The sequence below is a fragment of the Lissotriton helveticus genome, chromosome 8 (assembly GCF_964261635.1).
Source record: "Lissotriton helveticus chromosome 8, aLisHel1.1, whole genome shotgun sequence".
Taxonomy (NCBI): domain Eukaryota; kingdom Metazoa; phylum Chordata; class Amphibia; order Caudata; family Salamandridae; genus Lissotriton; species Lissotriton helveticus.
The window spans coordinates 100,954,984-100,973,709 of NC_136069.1; the positions used below are offsets into that span (position 1 = coordinate 100,954,984).

At 47.4% G+C, this 18,726-nt stretch overlaps 1 protein-coding gene across 1 annotated transcript in view; it reads left to right on the plus strand.

The window, feature by feature from the left end:
* MAEL (maelstrom spermatogenic transposon silencer) overlaps window positions 1-18,726 on the plus strand; it is a 1,192,885-nt gene that overhangs the window by 430,156 nt on the left and 744,003 nt on the right. The window contains exon 4 of the mRNA XM_078656687.1: window positions 6,597-6,752. Coding sequence (XP_078512813.1) covers window positions 6,597-6,752 — 156 coding nt within the window. The remainder of the gene's footprint in view (window positions 1-6,596; window positions 6,753-18,726) is intronic.

The window sequence follows — 18,726 nt, forward strand, 5'->3', positions numbered from 1 at the left end:
GCCCTCATCATTTGGTGATCAAGAAAGCTGCTGAGTTGTTGTACCTTCAGCTGAAGTAAAGTCAAATATTCTGACTGAAGTGCTTGATTCTGCTTCTTTTTCTAATGAACCTCTATTGCCTTTCAGTGAGGCTTTGATGGTGCCAGTTATGCAAGTGTGGCAGAAGCCCATGTCTGCTCCTGCAGTTTCCAGATCAGTGGCAAGGAGATATAGACCTGCTCCTGGTGATCCAGCTTTTCTTTCTGCCCACTTATCTACAGAAAGCTTGGTGGTTCAAGCTTCTTGCTCAAAGTAGTCGTCTGGTCCTTTCCTACCACCCTGGGGGATAGAGATTCAAAAAAGTTAGAACAGTCGGCCAAACATGTGTTTTCCTCAGCAAGTATGGCGCTGAAGTCTACAAACGCTGCTTGCTTGCTTGGTACATTATGCCCTTATGGACTCTGTAAAGGAATTGGACCCTAAACTTCCTAAGGATGATAAATTTCATTTAATCTAGGCACTTTCAGATTCACAAGCAGCTGCCCATCAGGTCGATCAGTCAGGTTTGGACACTGCAGACTCTGTTGCCCCGGTAATGGGTTCTACAGTTGCTATAAGAAGACATGCCTGGCTCAGATCTTCAGGTTTTTTGTCAGATGTGCAGGCTACTCTACTGAATCTGCCTTTCGATGGCTCTAAATTGTTTGGTACCAAAGCGGACTTTGCTTTGCAGCGTTTTAGAGACAATAGGGCTACAGCAAGATCTTTGGGCCTGCAGTCTCAGCCTAGGGGCTATGGCTACAAGAGGTATCTAGGTTTTAGGAAGGCGGCTTCCTTTCGCGGCCGCCAGCAGCCTTTGTAACAGCAGAAAACGCTGAACAGGTCGTACAGGGGAAAAAATAGAGGCAGTTTTCGAGGAGCCTCTCGGCCGTAGTTTTCCTCCTCCTCCTTTTCCCACACCCCTCCACTCCCCACTGGTACCATGGGAAAGCAGCTCTAGACCCCCCCCTCGTCCCCCCCCTTTTGGAGCATGCTGATCCTGTAGGTGATCGGGTGTCCCATTTTCTACAAGATTGGAAATCGGTTACATCAGATTGGGGTAAATCGGTACGCCCTCCCTTTTCTAGAGTTTCCACCTCCTTACCTTCCTCACCAGGATTGGTGTTCAGAGGACCATTTACTGCTCTTAAAACAGGAGGTTCGAGTTTTTTTGCAGAAAGGGGCGATAGAGGTGGTTCCAGAGCATGAAAGGGGTCATGGATGTTACTCCCATTATTTCCCGATTCCCAAAAAGGATGGCCGATTGAGGCTGATCCCTGACCTCAGGGTTTTGAATTTTTACCTCGGGCAGGAAAAAAATCAAAATGTTGACCTTGGCTCAGGTTCTCATGGCGCTGGAACAGGAAAACTTGATGTTGATTGATTTGCAGGATGCGTATTTTTATCTTCCCATCCTGAAGCAGCATCTGAAGTATCTCTGGTTTATGGTAGGGCCACAACACTACCAGTTTGCGGTCCTTCCGTTCAGTCTAACTTCAGAACCAAGGGTCTGCACAAAGGTGATGGCGGCAGCACATCTCAGTCAGGGGTTCCTGTTTTCCCTAATCTGGACAACCAGCTGCTAAAAGCCAAGTCTCCAGAGATGGTGTTGCCCCACTTGCATGCAACAACGCAGTTGTTGTTCAACTTGGGTTTCTCTATAAATGTACCCAAGTCTCACATGGTGCCTTCTCAGCGCAGCCTGTTCATAGGGGCAGTACTGGACACTACTGTGTGTCGAGCTTTCCCGCCTTCGCAGAGGATTCTTAACATTCAGGAGATGATTCCTTTATTTCACGATGGAGCGGTTGTTCCAATCCTGAAGTTCCTAGGCCTGCCTGGTCTGTTCGCTTCCTGCATACTGTTGGTCAACCATGCACACAGGCACATGAGGGCACTCCAGTGTTGCCTTCGCAGGCAGTGGAATCCGCACAATAGCGATCTTGGGGCGAAGATCAGAATTTCCAGAGACACTGTAGCTGAACGGTCTTGGAATGTGTAGGGCAACCTGTCTCGAGGAAAGCCCTTTCAGCCTCCTCCACCGGTGGCCACGGTGATCACGGATGCCTCCACTCTAGGGTGGGGTGCTAATCTGGGGGATCTGGACATTAAAGGTCTTTGGTATCCAGAGGAGAGGTTGCTTCACATCAACCTTTTGGTATTGCAGGCAATACGTTTGGCTCTCACGGCCTTCCTGCCTTCCTTCCCTCCCTCCCTTCCTTCCTGCCTTCCCTCCCTCCCTCCCTCCCTCCCCTCCCTCCTTCCCTCCCTCCCTCCCTAGTGGTACATAAACAAGCAGGGATGGGTATGGTCATATTGTCTCTGCAGAAAGGCTCTGTGACTCTGGTCCTGGGCTCAGGGCCATCAAATTTGTGTGTTTGCAAATCTGGCCGGGGTGCTGAATGTATGTGCGGATAGTCTGTCAGCATTACTCGGCTGCTCACGAGGGGCGTCTTCATCCAGAGGTGGTCCATCACATCTTCAAGATGTGGGGGTTTCCTCTGGTGGACTTTTTTGCCACTTGGGAGAACGCGCACTGTCTGTTATTCTGCAGCCTTCAGTATCCGATGCAGGGGGCGTTGGGGGACGCGTTTCAAAATTCCTCAAGTTCCAAGGGAGTTTTGCCAAGACCGATCCCAAGTCATTTTGATTGCCCCGGATTGGACAAGAAGGGTGTGGTACACAGATCTACTTCACCTCTGGTCGCACGCTCAGTCTCCCTCTCAGGGCAGACCTCTCCTGGTCGGAGGGGCAGGTTCTACACCCCCACCTCCAGAGCCTGCACCATCATGCCTGGAGATTAAACGGGGCAACCAGAGTTCTTTCTCTCCTACCAGATGTGGTGGATGTTATTTTGTCATCCAGGAGACACTCCGCCAAATCTATTTATTCATCTAGGTAGTCTAAATTTGTGAAATGGTGTGGAGAAGTCGATTGATCCTTTGAAGGCCCATTTGTGCTGTGGCTACAGTTAAGAGATTTGTTGGCTTTTACGGATTTTCTCTGTTTACCAGATCAGCCGTCTTTAAGTCCCTTATCGTTATGTTATTGTCTGGTTCATTAAGGGCCTAACCAATAGGTTTCCTCCCACTCCCTTCATTATGCCTGTTGGATTTCAATCTAATTCATACATTTCTTATGGGGTCTCCTTTTGAGCCTCTTCATAGTTGCCCATTGAAGCTTCTTTCTTTCAAGACTGTCTTTTTAATTGCTATTACCTCGGACAGGAGGGTAAGTGAGCTTCAGGCTCTTACTTCAAAACCCCTGTTTTTACCCATTCATGCTGAAAAGATGGCTCTAAGGACCAGGGCTGCTTTCCTGCCTAAGGTGGTTACTCCTTTCCACTTAGGACAGTCTATTACATTTCCTACCTTCTATCTTCCCCCTCACCCTTCCAAGGAGAAGGAGAAACTTCATCGAGTGGACCCTAAGAGAGCTGTCAGCGTTTACCTGGACAGGACCATGGATCTAAGGCTGGATGATCAGCTCTTTGTGGGCTACATTGGACGAATGAAAGGAAAAGCTGTCCACAAACGAACACTCTCCTTGTGGATCATCTTGTGTATCAAGATCTGCTATGCCATGGCCAAGGAGCCACCTGAAGGTATTCAAGCTCATTCCACCAGAGCGAAGTCCTCCTCTTCTGCTTGGCTAGAGGTGTCCCTGTTGTGTAAGGCGGCAACTTCCCTCCACATGTTTGCAAAGCATTACTGCTTGGATTCTGAGGTTAGGAGGGACTGCCATTTTGCATGCTCTGTTCTGCAAGATTTTTTGGTATAGTCAGGTGGACACTGTCTTCGGGAGAGGTACGGCTTGGGAAATCAATTAAAAAGGTGAGGAATCCACAGGCAGATGTATCCATCAGAAGAGCAAGTTACTTCCCTTTGGTAACGCTTTTTTGGGGGGATACAGTTCTGCCTGTAGATTCCTCACTGACCCACCCCACCTCCCCATTGTTCTCCTGTTTATACTGAAAAAGTTATAACTGTCTGACATGGTTATTTTTTTTTTTTTTTTGGAAACCTTTATTGAAATATGCAAAGCATTACATGCGCAGGCCTACAACCACAGGGGCCGGTCGCAAACTCGGAAAATCGATTCAGGAAGTAAGCATCGACATACGATCGAGCAATAGCAACGAGACAGGCACGGCATGCGATTGTATGAGCCACGTAGCAAGGATATCCCGGGTTTCATTTTATAGTTATAAAAGGCAGTAGGGGCTGCGCTATCAATGGCGGCACACCACATAAATTAAATGAGATGGGGGGGACGTACCCCGCAACACAATCAGGACCAGGTAATGAGCAATATAGCCAGGGACCCACTACGCCCGCCGAGGCAGACAAGGAGCGAAAGTCAATTTGATAGCAAGCGATTTAGCTAGAGCACCATCCCGAGAACCCACCCTCCAGAAACAGGAAGGTATAGGCAAGTGGAGACGCCAGATAGTGGAGGAAATAAAATAGAGAAAGACAGCCGACCCTACTGAAGAAAGGAAAAAACCCCCCCTGAAGGGAAGAAGAAAGGACAAAGACAAGGACCATAGAACAAAACAAACTAAAATAACAAACCCCTCCCAACAACCGCCACCCTACACCACTGTAATGGCTACGGCCTCCCCCACTAACATCGTGCCTGTCGCCCAGAAACTACCCCAAGGAAAGGGAGAAAAGAAAAGCGGAGGAGGAGAGCAATAAACACACTCCCGGACCCCTTTACCCCCCCCGCCAGCAGCAACCCCCCCAAAGTACAATGTCAACTATTAAAGGCAAGAACTGAACACGTGCATGGGGAGGACTCCAACAGAAAAACCACCCGACTCCCTATAATATACACGGGACATATCCGGCATCAATAACGTAAGACAGGCAACCCCTAAAGTCAGTCAACCCTGACCAGTCCGATTCTTCACGAAGGCCCATATTGCCCAAGCCACAGCAATCGCGAAGAAAGCGAAGCATCGAAGACAGTTCAAAACAATGGCGACGGATCGAGAAGAGGAGACAAGATGGCGGCATCCGAAAAGTCGACAATGGAGGATGAAGAAGGAAGGCAAACCTCTTCCACAGTCACTGAGGAGCTGTCTTTGGCGGTAAAAACCTTGAGCAACGATAATACGTCGAACAGGAATGGAGCCGGGGAAGCCAACGACGAACACAGGTGCACCATCTACGGGGCCAGAGTCATCAAAAGTCGCTAAATCAGGCCTCCGCCCAGGGACCTCCAAATGGCACAGAGAACAAGCCACGGGGACCAAGGAGTGCTGAGAACACAACTGAACATCCTCGTCCGGTCTCAAGTGTACATTGTCCAGCGTTACAGACATCCGATGGCACAGGACAGCGAAGTGAGAGTGGAGCGCCCCTATGGCGGCCATTACAGATCTCAGCGATGGCGTGCCGTCCGTCCCCCCCCCCCATCCCCTCCAGAAAGAGACGAGGCAGGATTTGGGCCCCTGAAACGCCGTCCAGGAACCAGGCACACACAGAGCCGAAGACAGCAGCTGGCGCTCACACAACAGGCAGAGACAGTGTTTCGCCACTCGCGGGGGCCAGCCCGTCAACCCCGGCCCACCAGTAGGGTCTCCGGGTATAGGACCCCCGACCGTGGTCACCGATATCAAGAGCGTCACTGCGCCATGTCCTTGGATGAAGCCGATCACTCGGTTGCCAACTGGAACGAAAGGGAGCGCACCAAGATCGGAAGACCGGACGGAACCCCGGTCCCACAGCCGATGTTGTTCACTTCCAGCCCGGATGGGCCAGAAATCGAGGTCCCGGCGGAAGCCCTGGAACAGGCCGAAAAGTAAATTCGACGTAACTTCGTCACCCGGTAAGTTGGAGGGTCCGGGTTTGCACCGCTGGGGTTAGGAGCACTTCATACGTGCGGGAGTCCGGCATATACGAAGGATAAAAGACAGGATATACTAGCTGCCGGCGGAGGTCGGCGGAGCCGGGAGCCTATGCGGCCATCCTGGATCGTAGCGTAGCTCCTCCTTCGCGACATGGTTATTTTTAATGTCATTTTCATGCATACAGTTTGCTGCTAGGAAGTGCTTTGTTTATTGCCTTTTCCTTTCTGTTTATACTATATGTATTTGTATATATATAGTATATACACTGTGTATACTTGTTAACATTTTGTCGGTCCGCCCCATTGCCTCAGAGGCTCAGAAAAAAGGATGGAACGGACGTCAGCAGACCCGACTAGGTCTTCTTATGGCTCCGGTGATGTCATACGGTGTGGTGAGCGGAGCTGTGCTATTATGACGTCCTCGTCGACGTGGGAGAGCTAGGAAAAGAATGTCAGTGGAATGCTGGTGCAGGGGTAATTCAAAAGGTGAGTAATCTACGGGCAGATACTGTATCCACCAGAAAAAGCGTTACTGAAGGTAAGTAACTTGTTGTTCTGGTCTTCTATAGTCATAGGTTGGCACTATCATAAAGGTAGGGCTAGATATCTCCTGTCTGGTTAATTTTGAGCAGAAGAAATTGTTGAGCTAGCGGTGTCTTATAAATATTAACCCCAGTATGGACGAATGTTTGACTTTGCATTTTTGTTGTATCTTCTTTTAGATTTTCCTTGGGGCACTTTTTACTTTATTAATATTTTGAGCCATGGTGAGCTACCTCCACACTGTGAGCAACGCTTCTTGCCTTGTGAGATTGGATCTATTCGATATACCCTAAGCAACGGCATACTGGACTGCTTCCACCACTTCATCGATCCAGGTACTTGCTTCCTTACAAAAATGTGTGCACTCATTTCTTATTTTTGTATTTGAAAGGATTCTGGTATAGCTTGTTTTTCAAATTGCTGTTTGGTATTTGAAATTTGGTGTTCTGATTTGATGAACTGTGCTTTTGGGCCCATCTTCCCCCACCTCCCCAAGGTCCTGTATTCACCCAGGTCTTTCATCTGTATTTAAAAGCACTACAGCCTCATGCATAGATTATGCATTGTTAACTAGGGTCTTCCTCTTTGCCCACTGACATTACAGATGTTACTTTGGCTGCCAAGCAATGTCAAACATCAATATATGTGGGTCATGGAACAAGTTTGTTCAGCAGCGAGGTGCAAGGTCTCAACCCCATTCAGTCCCACTTATCTGATTCCTCTATACCTCACACTGTTTCTTGCCCCACGGGGCATAGTATCGACAACTGTAAAGGATTTTGTGGCTGTACTATCCAACTTGTTCTCTCCCTGACCGGCCTTGTTTAAGTCCTTATTTATGGTACATTTTCTCAAGGGTTTATTTTACTTCTTTCCTCACACTGTTTATTGTTCCTCCGTGAAATTTGTGCTAACGTTCCTCCTGATAACTCCCTTCAGCAGATGCACAGTTGCCCTATTTAACCCCTGACGCTGGAAACTTTCTTCCTAGTAGCAATGACCTGCCCAATCACTATTCATGGAAATTTCAGTCTAAAGTAGTTTTTGACACTTGTCATTTCTTTTTTTTATTAACGATTCAAAATATTGCCCATCTAACAGGCCCTTAATTGAAACCCTGTTCATCCCACAGTAAACAAATAGATCCATACATTTCACAGTAAGCATAGTGATTTGACAGACACATTCTCCAGCGTTATATTTATAAACCCTAAGCAGCCCACCAGGAAGACCAATAATATCCAGCTGTGGAAATCTATATGAAAACATAGCCACCTATATAGATTGTTTCCTAGCCCCTCTAGTAACGTCATTAAGCTTCTATATAAGACACAGGATGTTTTTTGTGAATTCTTGCAGATACAGGATGGCAGGATGGGTTTCACTTGGTGACAATCCATGTAGTGTCACACTTTACTTCCATCAGCTATAAAGTAGGGTTGGGGGCAGTGAAATAATTCTTAGCCCAAAGAATGGTTAAGAATTTCACGCATTCACAGATGTTGATGGAAATTATAGATATGTCTTCAGAAAAACATCTTATTTGACCGTCGGATGTATTCTCAGATCTGTGGGACAGCTATGGGGGTTTCCACGTTATGTAGATTTCACCATGGATGGTGGGAGAAAACCGTGGTTTGGAGGGAAGGGAATGAACATTACACAGACAAAATCAGGCTGTGGCTAAGATTCATAGATGACCTCTTTGTAATTTGGAATGGCACAAATAAGGAATTCAGGGAATAATTTAATAAATTGAACCAGAACTAGGGTTAACTTTCACATATAACACAAGCACAACTACAGTACAGTTTCTATATGTGAATTTATATTGAAAAAAATCTGATTTAAGCTACTGTACATTGGAAACAGATGGTGACTGATAGCATATCACACAGCTCTAGCTTCCATCCCAAGTTGTTGAAGTGGAGTATTCAATAATGGAAATTACTCTGAATGAAACAAAATGGCTCAGTTGAGAAGGAACTGGGAATGAAAATAAAAGAAACAGAATGGAATTTATTATAAAGAGGATATAAAGCATCGGATATACAAGAAGGAAAGAAATTACCAGAATGCATCTCCGGAGCACTAACACTGGTAAATTTAAAAATAGACAAAACATCTGGAAAAGATGAGCAAAAAATAAGAATAGTTCTTGGTTACAGTAAGAAGAACCATCAAATCATGCCCATCAGAAGTATTGGGATATACTAAAAAAGGATCCAGACATTGTAAAGAAACTAGGTCAAAGGCTTAAGGCATCATATTGTTAAGCCTCCTCATTGAAAAATAAATAAGCCCAAAGTCATTTTGTAAAAACCAAAGCGGAATCATGGTTGGCAAAACATCAAAAGGAGATTCGGAATTGTGAAAAATGCAAGGCATGTCGCATAGGCAGAAACTCTCTAAATCTATGACTATAAGACAAAAAATTTACCATCTAAAAGATCACATGTGAAACCAACTATGTGGTCTATATGATTGAAGGTCGGTGTGGATTTAAATATATAGGCAGCACTATATGCTATTGAGGAAGAGAATATTGGTGCATATTCGAGCTGTACAAAATAAAAACATGAACTATGCAATAACAAAACACATGAACACGCACCAAGGGTACAGTTGGATAGGAATGAAATACCCTGGGATTGCCGTAGTACCCATGAACAAGAGGCATTGAAATTGAGACGTTTAGAATCCTGATTTATTAGAAGATTCAGAATGAAACCACCATACGGATAAAACTGTGATGAACTAAATGTTCATCTTTAAACTTAACAAGTTAATACTGATGGACAGTTTATTAATGCATAAACCCATTTTTATATACATAAAAAAGTAGAAACTTTCAACAAATAGATGTAGCTAGTGGTTGTGGTAGAAATCTTAAAGAACTAGAAATTAAACACTAGGTCAATAGATTACAAACAAATGATGAGAAAGTTGTTGTAATATCTAAAGTGTAATATATGACACTGTAGTGCACTGAGCACAGCAATGCAAAAACAGATAAAAGAGTTAGAATCTAAAGTCATGTATAATATCAAAATCCTATCAAAAACTGTGCCAGCTTCCAGGCCGTATATTCGTCGAACTCAGAAATGGATGTTGACGAAGCATTAACATACATTAAAGACCTGGATATGCCCTCAATGACGCCTGATGAAACGAAGGGATTAGAGGCGGATCTCACAGAGGAAGTGAAGGCAGCCATTGGGGCGCTTCAGTCGGGAAAGGCGATGGGTCCCAATGGTATCCCTATTGAACTTTATAAAAAGAGGTCTGTCACTGTGACGCCACATCTGTTATAGATGTACACTGAAAGTCAGAAGAAGGGAAAACTTCCACTGGACCAACGAACTGCCACCATAGTGGCAATCAGAAAGCCAGGAAAGTCTGCGGACGACTGCACCTCGGCCTATTTCCCTCATAAATGCAGAGGCTAAAATCCTTGCGAAGGTGCTAGCGCTCAGACTCACGCCACATCTCACAAAGCTAATAAACCCGGACCAGTCGGGCTTTATGCCTGGCAGGAGTACAGCCCTCAACCTACGAAGGTTACACGGGGTAATTGCATGCTCGGTATATGTACAGGAGCCAGCAGTGGTCCTATCTTTAGATGCACATATGGCATTCGACATGATACATTGGCCGTTCCTTTTTGCGGTACTCCGTCGCTTGGGTTTTGGGCGGAAATTCTGTTCCTGGGTTCAATTGCTCTATACCAAACCGATGGCGCATGTCACTGCAAATGGTCACATCTCTGAAGAATTCCCCCTGGCAAGAGGTATGCGTCAAGGCTGCCCTTTGTCGCCCTTACTATTTGCACTGGTACAGGAACTTTTGGCAATATGGATACGGTGGGACCCGGTGATAAGAGGTTTTAGATGGACGGATACATGGGAAGAACGTATCTCCCTCTATGCAGATGATATTTTGTTATATTTGTCCCAATTCAGACGTTCCATAATTAGTCTGTTGGACATATGTACAGCATATGGTTGGGCATCAGGTTACACCCTCAACTGGTTCAAGTCTCTTTTGTACACATTGCACAGCCCACCTCCGCGGCTACCCGAAAATTGCCCGCTTAAAATAGTCGACAACACGTTTAAGTATTTAGGAGTCCACATTACGGCAGACCCACGGGAATTCTACACTACGATTTTACAACCCCCATTAGACCGTCTCAAGAGGGATATACGCCACTGGGAAACATTACCGCTGAGCCTGTTGGGGAAAGCAGCCCTTTTTAAAATGATTGCCCTAGCCCGATTCCTTTACATTTTGGAAAATACCCCATACATGGTGACGCCCTCCTATTTCAAAGCCATTGCAGCTCAGGTATCCAGTCTCCTAATGGGCAATAAGCCGGCACGTATTGCACAAACCAAACTGGTGCATAGCTGGTATGATGGTGGGATATCGCTTACAGATGTCCAACTTTATTACTGGGCCGCCCAATTAAAAGTGGTGAATCAATGGATACACCTCCCACAGACAGACCCGGCTTTGCAGGTAGATTGGGCATAATTGGGAGTGCAGGCTGTGTTGGCCACCCTATACGACAAAAAGTTAGTGCAGACAAAGTTTTGCCCGCTGCGACACACCCTAGAATTGTGGCATGCAGCACAGACAAGATTGGGATGGCAGGGAGTGATAACCCAACCTACTCCATTGTGGGACCTGAGAAGGTTGGGAAGCCTCAGACACAGTAAAGGATTTGACCGTTGGGATGTCATTGGGATATCAACGGTCAGAGATATGTGGCAAAAGGGAGAGGTGGTTTCCTTTGACAGCTTACGACGACAGTACGCACTAGCCTCTACCGAATTGTTTAAATACACACAGATACGACACGCCCTGGTGCGGGCCGTGTCGGCCTGCGCCGATGTCCCGGAAGCATTCCCAATGGAAGATAGACTACTGACAGAATATATGCAGAGGAGGGCCACCTCACACACTTATCGTAAACTTGTAAATAACCTCCCTGATCCAACGGGAACACTGAGGGAGAAATGGGTGTGTGACCTGGCAGACGTAGATGACTCGGACTGGCAGGAGGCACTGGCATCGCCACGGGAGGTGGGTATCTCCTCACGACTCCGACTTGTACAACTACGTATTTTACACCGCTCCTATTACACCAGACACACGCTGCATAAGATAGGAAAAATTGCGCATCCCTATTGCCTGAGAGGCTGTGGAGAGGAAGGGACCTTTTTCACACCATGTGGGACTGTCCTTTGCTCATGGACTACTGGACGCAGGTGATGAGGACCATTTCCCAGGTGGAGGGGGTGTCGCTGATACCTGAGCCCAGACAGTGCCTTCTGAACATGTGAGAGCCTAACGACCTTACACGTATGGGACAATGTTGGGCTATCCTGGGCATGATGGTGGCAAAAAGAAATATAGCGCAGAAGTGGGGGGCCGCTGAGGTACCGACCCTATCACAGTGGAGTAAGGACATGGATGCAATGTACCTGAACCTCCTGAGGCGGAAGCCGGGAGCACGACGGAAAAGCTAATTTTAGAATTTGAGTGTCACTATTTTCTGTGCAATTTTAACTGTACCTGACATCCTCCCAGCGCTCTGTTTCTGGGCACTTCTTACGCTCCTGACATACCCGTGCTTCAGATCTTAGCGCTGTCACGGGATACTGTATAAACTTCATTGCTGCCATTTCGCCGAGCCTACAGGCCATGCCCCTCCTGAGAGGACACGCCCCCTGCCGCTCACCTCTTCGTATAAATTATGTGCACTTTCCGGAAGCGCAGCGGACGAGCGCAGCCGGCTCGTCGTTTGCGCGCCGAAGGTGCGCCAATGGAAAGCCAGTCTGTGCCCGTCCGCGGCCGGCCGGGCCTACGGGCTCTCCACCATGCTCAGACTGTACAATACTCTTCCGCGCAGCTCTGCAACCTTCAAGGTCCGTGGCCTTTGGCCGACTCTGTGACTTCGCACATCGGCAGGCTAGGATTGACAGCTCCTTGTCCACTCCATAATCGCCCGTCCCTTCCCTCTCTTCCTTCTCCCTTCCTCGGCCCGTCTTGCGATGTCCCTGTTTCTTCCTTGCCGCCTGCCCTATCTATCTACTATCTTAATACCAGGTCAGCAGTAAAGCATTGTCACAAACTTTTCGTCTTATTGGACTCGCATAAGCCGGATCTCCTACTTCTTACGGAGACCTGGTTTTGCGACCATTCCCTCCCCTCCCTCTTGGCTGCCCTTCCTGCCTCATATTATGCTCTGCGCGCTGACCGATCCTCTGGCAAGTCTGGCGGTGGCGTTGCTCTGATTGCCCGTACAGACTTCTCCTTTCAGCCTCTAAACTCCTCCCCTATTGGATTGTCTGACTTTTTAGTTGTCCGTTCTTCTTCCTTTAGAATTCCTCTCACCTGCTTGCTCATGTATTGCCCGCCCCAACCTTCCCAACATTTTCTCTCTGAATTCCAAGATTTGCTGGCCACTTTAGCGGTCAACAACTCCTCTATCTTGGTATTAGGAGATTTTAATTTTTGGCCTTCAGACCCTGCAGAATGCTCCACTTCTAAAGAATTCTCGCATATTCTTCGTTCCCTCAATTTTGACTCCTATGTTCACTCCCCTACCCGCATTCAGGGTCACATCCTTGATCAGATTTGGTCTCTTAACTGTCCAGTAGCTTCCTTGTCCATTTCCCCTTGCACATGGTCTGATCACTTCTTGATTTCTTTTTCCCTTAACCTTAGTCCAGTCACCAAGCCCCCCCTTCTCAAAAACATCTGGGCGCGCTCTTGGAACCAAGTGGATGCGGCCTCTGTCTGCCACACTCTCTGCAACCAGTCCTAATCTTCACGGTCTGTCGTCCTTCGCACAAGCTGATTCCATTAATTCCTGGCTACTGATAGGCTGCGATTCGGTCGCCCCCCCTTAGGCGGGTATCCTCCAGGCGTGCGAACGATGCAAACTGTTGGTTCAATGAGGAATTAAAGGCCATAAAATTAACTGTGCGCCACGCTGAGCGGGCTTGGAGGCGAGACAATCTCAACCTCAAAACCCAGTATGTTACCCTCCTTTCTCACTACAAAAAATCTATGTTGGCTGCTAAGACTACTTATTTCTCCTCAAAAATCCTGGCAGCCGAAAATCAGCCTAGAGAAATTTTCTCTATTGTACACAATCTCGCCTTTTCCGACAGTTACCCTAAAACCCTCCCCTTCCCAGGACCTATGTGATTCCCTCAATACTTACTTTCTGGACAAAATTTCCAACATTAATGCCAATATTCCCCCCCCCCCCCCCCCCCCCCCTCCTTCAGTTATCGACCCCCAGTGTCCGTCAGTCGGGGCACGTCTTGATTCCTTCCCCTTCTTGACGGAAGAGTCCTTTCTCTCCCTCCTTCCTATGGTCAAATCCGGTTCTCCTTTAGACATCTGCCCTTCCCACATCCTCAAGCACATTTACTCGGTCTGTGTGCAGCCCCCTCTCTATTTTCTTAACAGTTCACTGTCTCAGGGCATTGTTATTCAACCACTTAAATCGGCCATCATTGTCCCCATCCTCAAAAAGCCTGCCGCGGATCCCTCCGCTCTTGTCAACTATCGCCCCATTTCCTTGTTACCTTTTTTGGGGAAGGTACTGGAGCGCCATGTGACCAGAGCACTCAGTACTTTTGTGGAGGAGAACGGCGTTTTAGCCCCCCCCCCCGCCAGGCTGGTTTTCGCCCCGCACACTCTACGGAGTCCGTGGTGTTATCGGTCCTCGACAACCTCAGGGAGGGTATGGACACTAACCATCCCCAGGCCCTGGTCCTCCTTGACCTCTCCGCCGCCTTTGACACGGTTGACCATTCCAATTTACTCTCTTGTGTCGGGGGGTCGGAGGGTCGGCCTTAGTTTGGTTGTCCTACTTCCTGAGGATCACACCCAGGCCGTGCACCTGGGTGACTTTTCAGCGGACTTCCGGAAGGTACAATGCGGGGTTCCTCAGGGTTCCTCCCTTTCCCCCCTTTTATTTAACTTGTATATCACCCCTCTCATTTTTGCCCTTCAGCAAATGGAGGTCTCCGTCTATAATTATGCGGATGACCTTCAGCTTATTTTTAATTTGTCCCCATCCCCTGACTCCTTGCTTAAGTTCCAGTCTGTTATGATTTTTATCCGGGACTGGATGAATTACAACCACCTGAAGCTAAACCCAGACAAAACTGAGCTGGTTTTGACAGGTGGTTGCTCCAGTCCCTGGACCTCTCTTTTTTGGCCCCCCTCCCTGGATCCCCCCCTTCTCCATCCTTTTCTGTGAAAACCCTTGGGATTAAGCTGAACGACCAACTCACTCTGCATTCCCAGGTCAGTTCAGTGGTGTCTTCTTCCTTTCTTTCACTCCGCACCATCCGCAAAGTCTCCCGATTTTCTGCTTTAAAACTCATAGTCCTGGCAATGGTAATCTCTCGCCTCGATTATGGTAATGCACTATATTGTGGCATGCCCGCTTACAGTCTGCGGCGATTACAGTTGGTTCAGAACCAGGCCGCTCGCCTGGTTCATAATCTGGCCAAGTCTCACCATGTCACCCCCCTCCTCAAGTCCTTGCACTGGCTCCCTATCCGAGAACGAGCTCTGTTCAAGATGGGTTGTATCACTTTCCAGGCACGGGTTGGCGCAGCCCCTGCTTTTATCTCTTCGGAAATCAAAGTTTACGTCCCTGTCAGGGAGCTGCGCTCATCCTCCCAACACCTGCTGGCAGTTCCCAGTTTGTGGCGTAAAAAGTGGGGGGGGCCGAAATTTTCCTCACTTGCCCCCGCGTTCTGGAACTCTCTCCCCGCTCACCTTAGATCTTCTACTCAATATTCACACTTCCGAAAGGCGTTAAAAACCTTTCTTTTTGCACAAGCCTTTCCACTGTAATTGTTTTGCTTTGCTTCTCCCCTGATCCTTTTGCCCTTTGGGTTCTGTACACTACAGCACCATGAAACCGCCAGGTGAACGTGCGCTCTATAAATGTTGCGATGGTGACAGAGGGCAGTAGGCCATGCTAGAAGATGCCCCAAAAAGTGGAAAAAAGTGTGGGGTGCATGGAACACGTACAGGGGTGAAATTTGTGATCCCTCCTCGGACTCTGAAGATAGTGACACTGACTCAGAGGGGGATTGATAATCCAGGGAAACGTCTCAATGGTGGGAATTCGGTCGTTATAAACAAGAAGTTGAAATGTGTGATTTTGGAACTGTGATACCTGCTGTTCACTTTAAATTCGAAATATTGCACTATGAGCTCTCGGTGTATTCTAGGATGTTTTCTTTTGTTTGTTCAACATAAATCAATAAAATTGTTTAAAAAAAAAATAAAACTGCCAGGTATGTGTAGATTGGAACAGACAATCCTTAATGGGGGTACCAAGACTTATTTATAATGCAAATATGCTGGGGACACTGAGTCCAACTCCGTACAGGATAATAATGATACATATACATATAGGAGAAAACACAGTACTTTTTCAATCTATATAACAACATAATGCCTTAGTTCTGTGGCATTTAGCCCATAACGATTGACAGTATAACAAACAACTCGGGCAAATAAGTCTTTGTAGAAAATCTCAACTGCAATAAAAAGGTAATTACACACCCAATTAGATCCATATAATTGAAAAGAAAACATGATACACATGGGCACTTTATGAATGAATGTGGCTTTTAATAAAACGCATTTCCTTAAACTACATTTCCCAGAATGCTTCTTTGTGGGTTAAATGGGTATTTGTGTATAAATAAGAAAATTAATAACCGTGATCAAGACCTTGGTGGTCGAAATGTGTTGGTGATGGTGTGATAAAATAAATACATTTGACAAAGAATCAAACTTCTGAGGTGCGCCATATGAGCTCCTTTTCGTGGAAAAAATGTGTGCATGTTTGCATGTGTATGTTTGCGTATGGGGGTGTGTGCGCGCGCTTTCTGCCTCCTGAGACAATCGTGGGGCGTGCGCTGTGGCTGTGTCTCTGAAGACAACCTAGCCCCATCCTTTGTGATTAGCAGCTTGACCAATGAAGCGCTGCGGTTGCCATCGGCCCGAGCCATCAAGGAGCTGCAGGCATTTCTCCGCCGTTGACCCGGGCCTCCAATCGCCCAAGAAGTATTGTGAGTCGTCACCGCCGCTGGCCCGTGTTAATCTGCCAAAGATCAATAAACCCCCCTAGAAGGAGCTGCGCCGGGAGCTGATCCGCTGCGTGGTGTCGCCTAGCAACCAGACTCCCCTGCTAGGAACAGCTGCTGTCAACGGACTCCGGTCAGAGCTTTCTTGGGCCTTACTGGGTATTATAGAAGATTTGGAAAGGGATATGGGTCTATTGTGACTCCCCAGAAGGATCTGAAATCAAAAAGAATGCCCAAGAAAGTTCAGTAAAAAGTATGCTGTCAAAAGGCATTTGATGACCGAAAGTAAGTGTGGGCGGAATTTGCATAGTCACGCTACACAAAGCTCAGCAAAATGGTAAAAATTCTCCACGAGCACGTAAAGTTCCGCGAAGACGTCTAATTGCTTGTTCCGCACGTTCGCGATGCGTTTTTCGTGTTCGCGAATGTTGTTTGCGTGATCGGGGGGAAATATCTTGCGAACTTGCCAATGCGGTCGCCAGTTTGCACGGCCATCTTCTTTCACTTGTCCCACCCGCTCACAATGCATGTTTCCTGTTCTCGAACGCAGGTGCGTCCAAATGACGAGTTCGCGATCGCACACTCTCGCATGTTTGCGCGGCTAGCTACCAAAATCTCGGTTTACACGCCAAAGGATAGGAAAACTCGCTGGCGAACGCAGGGATTCCGGTAAGTCGTTCTTGCGCGCGAACACGCAATTTGAAAGCGCAAATTAGGGGAAAAGTCCACAACGCCACGGAATTTTGGGCAATTCCACGTGGAATTGCCTACATTCCGCAAATTCAGCGAGCTGAACTGAATTTGCCCAGGCCTAACCATGTGCACTGCTCCCATCCTGCCAAGTCCTGACTACTCCAAAACTTTCATTGTCCAGACAGATGCATCGGAGTTAGCTGTTGGGTCTGTTATCACAACCTAATGCAGAGGGTCAGGATCAACCAGTACGTTTTATCATCAGAAGGTTGACCTCCAGGGTGAAACGTTTGTCAGCCATTGAGAGGGAGTACTTTGATGTGGTCTGGGCCTTGAAAAAGTTGAGGCCATTCCTGTTTTGCACTCACTTCATTGTTCAGACAGACCACAAGCCTCTCTTATGGCTTAAACAGATAAAGGATGAAAATCCCAAACCTCTGAGGTGTCCTTTACCTACAGGAGATGGACCATACAGTGGAACATAGATCAGGGAATAATCATGCCAATGCAGATGGACTCTCCAGATATTTCCACTTCGAAAATGAAGACTCAACTTGGCAAGGTTAGTCTCCTCAACCTACGTTTGGGAGGTGGGGGGGGGGGGTGTTGGGTAGGAAAGTTGGACCTGCTTTCATGGTTACCCCCACTTTGTGCTTGATGTAATACTGTTTGACTCTTCTCACTAGGATCCTGCTAATCATGACCCCTGTGTTTTCTCCCCTAAATTGGTTTGGTAAGTACTTGTGTACATGCCAGGTTGGACACTGGTGTAACCTCATCAGTCCTTCGTATATGGTACTAAGGTACCCAGTGTATCGGTACACCAGGGGTACCCCATGGGCTGAAGCATGTATTATGCCACACATGAGGGACCACTCAAATTGTAACCACAGGCCTGCCATTGCAGCCTGTGTAAGTTGATTCTCGCACCACTTAGGAAAGAATTAGGTTCACCTATATCTAGGATCACTGCACTTAAAACCTATAAGTCACCCCTGAAGCCGGCCTTTCAATCCTGAAAGCAGGTTGCTGGGTTCTAAGTGTGAGCAGGGCACCCCTACAGAGTCCATTCTCTTGGGTTGTAAGTAAGACAGCCATATAACACAGAGGGACCCGGGTCTTTACACGATTACCATCTCGAAACTGGCTGTAATGAATCCAATCATGTTTGATATCAAACATGTTGGAACCGTCTGTGCACTCTGGACCTCGCTCTGGGCATCAAGGCTGCAACCGGGAAGACTCCTGCTCCTCCTAATCTTGTTGTCCTGCTTATCTGCTGCCATGTCCGAACCTGTGTACCATACTAGGAACCTTCCAAGGCGTAGGGGGCATCCAAAAAACCTGAAGGAATTTCCCTTGAATGGAAGGAGTCTCCCCTAGGCACCGCAACAAAGCTGACCAGTCTGCTGATCCTGGGCTCCCACAGACTCCAAAAAGCTCAGCAACAAAGGTGGTGGTTCTTCACATTTCTCGA